At 55.0% G+C, this 4,387-nt stretch overlaps 1 protein-coding gene across 1 annotated transcript in view; it reads left to right on the top strand.

Moving 5' to 3' along the window:
• Scn4a (sodium voltage-gated channel alpha subunit 4) overlaps window positions 1-4,387 on the top strand; it is a 30,471-nt gene that overhangs the window by 18,444 nt on the left and 7,640 nt on the right. Inside the window, 3 exon segments of the mRNA XM_005350408.1 lie at window positions 736-1,212; window positions 3,515-3,650; window positions 4,034-4,188. Coding sequence (XP_005350465.1) covers window positions 736-1,212; window positions 3,515-3,650; window positions 4,034-4,188 — 768 coding nt within the window.

Raw genomic sequence — 4,387 nt, 5'->3', positions numbered from 1 at the left:
TACCCCCTTGTCACCCAGTGTACCCCCCTTGTCACCCAGTGTACCCCCCTTTTCACCCAGTGTACCCTCCTTGTCACCCAGCGTACCCCTTGTCAACCAGCGTACCCCCTTGTCACCCAGCGTACCCTCCTTGTCACCCAGTGTACCCCCTTGTCACCCAGTGTACCCCCCCTTGTCACCCAGCATAGCCCCCCTTGTCACCCAGTGTACCTTCCCAACCCTGTCACTGCTTTGGGCAGCAGGGTCTTACGACAGAGGCGAGCCTCAGTTTCCACATCTGTAAGATGGGACTGACATTAGTAGCCCTCCCACTGCCAATCATGAGCATCCCACCTGATAAAATCCTTTATATTAATTTATGTGTTTATTTTTGAGACAATGTCTCTCTACACAGTCCAGGCTGTCCTGGGACACACTATGTAGACCAGGCTGGCCTCAAACTCACAGAGATCTGCTGCCTCTGCCTCCTGAGGGCTGGGATTAAAGGTGTGCACCACCACACCCCAGCTTGACTTCATTTACTATTGTGTGAGCCAGGTGTGGACAAACATGCCCGCTGGAGACTGAGGGAGGAAGACTACTTGGGTTTAGTACCACCACACCTGGCAGATGGCATCTTTTTAAGGGCCCAACACGAGGCAGTTCTGCTGTACAGTTCTGAGGACCCCATGTGGGATGAAGGTGGTGTCCCCCAGACCCTGGCTGGCCTGAGACCCTCTGCCCCTTGGCTTTCAGGTTCTGAATCTGTTCCTGGCTCTCCTGCTGAGCTCCTTCAGCGCCGACAGCCTGGCAGCGTCCGATGAAGACGGCGAGATGAACAACCTGCAGATTGCCATCGGACGTATTAAGTGGGGCATCGGCTTTGCCAAAGCCTTCCTCCTGGGGCTGCTGCACGGCAAGATCCTGAGCCCCAAGGACATAATGCTCACCCTCGGTGAGCCCGGGGGTGCTGGGGAGACGGGGGAGAGCGCTCCTGAGGATGAGAAGAAGGAACCGCCCCCAGAAGATGAGAACAAGGAACTGAAGGACAATCATATCCTGAACCACGTGGGCCTGAGCGATGGCCCCCGCTCCAGCATCGAGCTGGACCACCTCAACTTTATCAACAACCCCTACCTCACCATCCAGGTGCCCATTGCCTCCGAGGAGTCCGACCTGGAGATGCCCACCGAGGAGGAGACTGACACATTCTCGGAGCCTGAAGACATTAAGGTGAGGCCATCGAGGGTCTGGCTGTGGGGGTCGGCAGCCAATAAGACCCAGCTTAAAATTTTTACTTAACTTTATTTTTTTTATATTTATTTATTTATTATGTATACAATATTCTGTCTGTATGCTTGAAGGCCAGAAGAGGGCGCCAGACCTCCTTACAGATGGTTGTGAGCCACCATGTGGTTGCTGCTGGGAATTGAACTCGGGACCTTTGGAAGAACAGGCAATGCTCTTAACCACTGAGCCATCTCTCCAGCCCCCTTTACTTAACTTTAAACAAGTCATAAAACCTTTCTGACCCTTAGTTTCTCCGTCGGTGAAAGGTTCTTGGCTCACACCTAGTGAGCAATCTGTGACTCTTAGTTTAGACATCAGGATTGCAACAATGGGCCAAGCCAAAGCTCCTCCTGGGCCCTTCCTGCCACCGGGTGGCATTCTTGGACAGATGCTATCTGTGGCACTTCAGCTCCACCACTGGGGACCCAAGAGCTCTCTCTTTTCCCCCTCCTTCTCTCTCTCTCTCTCTCTCTCTCTCTCTCTCTCCCTCCCTCACTCTCAGTTTTTTTTTTACCCTGGAACTTATTCTATGGACCAGGCTGGCCTCAGACTCACAGAGATCCACCGTGTCTCCCGAGTGATGGAATTAAAGGCATGCACCACCATGTCTGGCTCCAGCAGGTCTCTCTTAAACAGGCCCCGTGGGCTCGAAGGCCCTGCCAAGTCTCTGCCCCAAGTAGGTTCAGATCTGATCTATAGCCCCAAGCACCCCTGCTGGCTGAAACTCGCACACAGTCCCTTATGTTTACATAGAATTCCTCTGGGGCTGTTCCAGACTTCCTAGTGTAGGGCAGGGTACCAGGTCCAGGCCAGGGATCTAAGGACTGGAGCAAGAGATCCCAGTGGGAGTCTGGAGACAAGAAGAAGGCAGAGCCCTGATCCACTCAGCCCTGTTGGCCTAAGATAGCTCGCTCCTCCTGGCTCTCTCTTTGGGGGCTTAGGGGGTTACTGAGACACAGGTGGGGGTCACCCTCAGAGTCTGGGGGACCCTGTCAGAGCCTATTACCCTTCCTGCAGTCCTAGTAGGAAAAGGATGAACACGTGATGGAAGGGACACTACCCACCCCACCCTTCAACCCTGGGCCTGGCAGGGGCATCTATAATGAACTTTGCTCTAAAACCTCTTGACTCCTTATCCCAACCCCCAGTACACGCCAGTATGTGGCATGTTGACTTACTGGGGGCTTGAATGCCTGCTGTGCTATAAATACCCCAGGAAACATGGCACCAACCTCGACCTCGGTATGAGGAACTCGGTGGGGGAAGGGCAGGCTAGAGAGGGGCACCTCTGTGACTCTGGAAGGCAAGAGGTCTGAGGAGTGAGCAGAGCTTCAAGGGTCATAATGGAAGCTGACATGCAAGGATGAGGCCAGCAGTTCTGTGAATGCCCTGATTGGCCAAGTGCTCCAAGCCTCAGTTTTCCTTTCTGTCAACTGGCAACAAGACCTGCCCACCCTTAGTTTTCTGGCTAGTGCACTGGATACGGAGCTACAACACACACACACACACACACACACACACACACACACACACACGGAAGGGGCTGCCCAATTCATCTTTCTCTTTAGAGATTTCACCATAAAGAGTCTCCGTGAAGCATGGAGCCAGCTGAGAATCTGGCCTGGCCGCACTAGGAGGCTGAAGGAGGCCTAGAGAGGCCAGAGAGAGCTCCAACCCCCACCCCCTGCCCCCACGGTGATCAGATTCCCCTGGCGCCACACTGGAGTCTTGGCAGGGGAGAATTTTCCATCCCTTCTGGATCTCTCAGCCAAACAGACCCTGGGGGTGGAAAGGCTTGGACTCCGGGGGCGCTGTGCGCCTGCTCTCAGCAGCTGTGGCAGCCCAGATCTATCTTGGCTCTAGTTCTTACCCTTGGCCCTTTAAAAGCACCTCCAGGCCTCTCTTCTGCTGACCCCCTTCATATATCCACATACCTCCTAGGACCTCACTGGGCTGGGCCCCCATCTAGCAACCTTAGCCTATCCCCTGTCCTCATGAAGGGGCCATGAGGACAGAACTGAGGACATCCTTGTCACTAGGGTGCTTTTGCAGTGCTAGATTCGCAAGGGCTGAGTGAATGAATGAATGGATGGATGGGTGAATGGATGGGTGGGTGGATGGATGGATGGATGAAACCTGCTCCACTCTCCTCTCCTTTCCCTCTGGTCTCCCATACTACCCCACCTATTGGGAGAATAAGGGGATCTCTTGGGACCCAGGAATCACGTGCCCTGTGGTCCCACAGAAGCCACCACAGCCCCTCTACGATGGAAACTCCTCCGTCTGCAGCACGGCTGACTACAAGCCCCCTGAAGAGGACCGTGAGGAGCAGGCTGAGGAAAACCCTGAGGGGGAGCTGCCTGAGGAATGCTTCACCGAAGGTGAGGGCCATCGACAGACCCATCCCACACCCAGGCCAGAGGAGGGCAACAGTCCTGTTCAGCTTGCCTCACCTGGGAGCCAACACCCAAGCCCGAGAAGCGTTTCTACTGGAGCACCTATGCTGGATGACATGGGGGAAGAGCAGGGCAGCTGGCACCCTGAGCTTGCTTGTGAAGCATCTTCCCTCCCTGTGTCCATCTTAGCAGCAGTGGACGCACGGATGGCATGGACTGCAGAAAGAGTACCTGAGCCCCCAGTGTGAGCCAGGTGGAGCCAGTTGTGGGGAGGGGTGGGGCCCTGGTCTGGGGCAGCATGACAGAGGATGGGAAGGTGCCTTCTAAAACACCCCATGGGCCGTGACATGTACCACTCTGCTTCCCAGCCTGCGTGCAACGCTGCCCCTGCCTCTATGTGGACATCTCCCAGGGCCGTGGGAAAATGTGGTGGACGCTGCGCCGGGCCTGCTTCAAGATTGTCGAGCACAACTGGTTTGAGACCTTCATTGTCTTCATGATCTTGCTCAGCAGTGGAGCCCTGGTAGGTACCCTCCCCCGGGGGACAGTGTGGGAGCAGAAGCAGGTGCCTTGCTCCCCGAGGATGGATGCATGCAAACAGGACATTTCCAAACCTGGGGACTCTAAAGGGGGACTTACCTATATTTCTGGGAGATATTCTAGAAGGCATTCTCTCTCTCTCTCTCTCTCTCTCTCTCTCTCTCTCTCTCTCTCTCTCTCTC

The sequence above is a fragment of the Microtus ochrogaster genome, chromosome 7, assembly GCF_000317375.1.
Source record: "Microtus ochrogaster isolate Prairie Vole_2 chromosome 7, MicOch1.0, whole genome shotgun sequence".
In the NCBI taxonomy this organism is placed as follows: domain Eukaryota; kingdom Metazoa; phylum Chordata; class Mammalia; order Rodentia; family Cricetidae; genus Microtus; species Microtus ochrogaster.
Note: the sequence above shows the minus strand (reverse complement) of the source record. Positions and strands in the feature narration are given on the sequence as shown.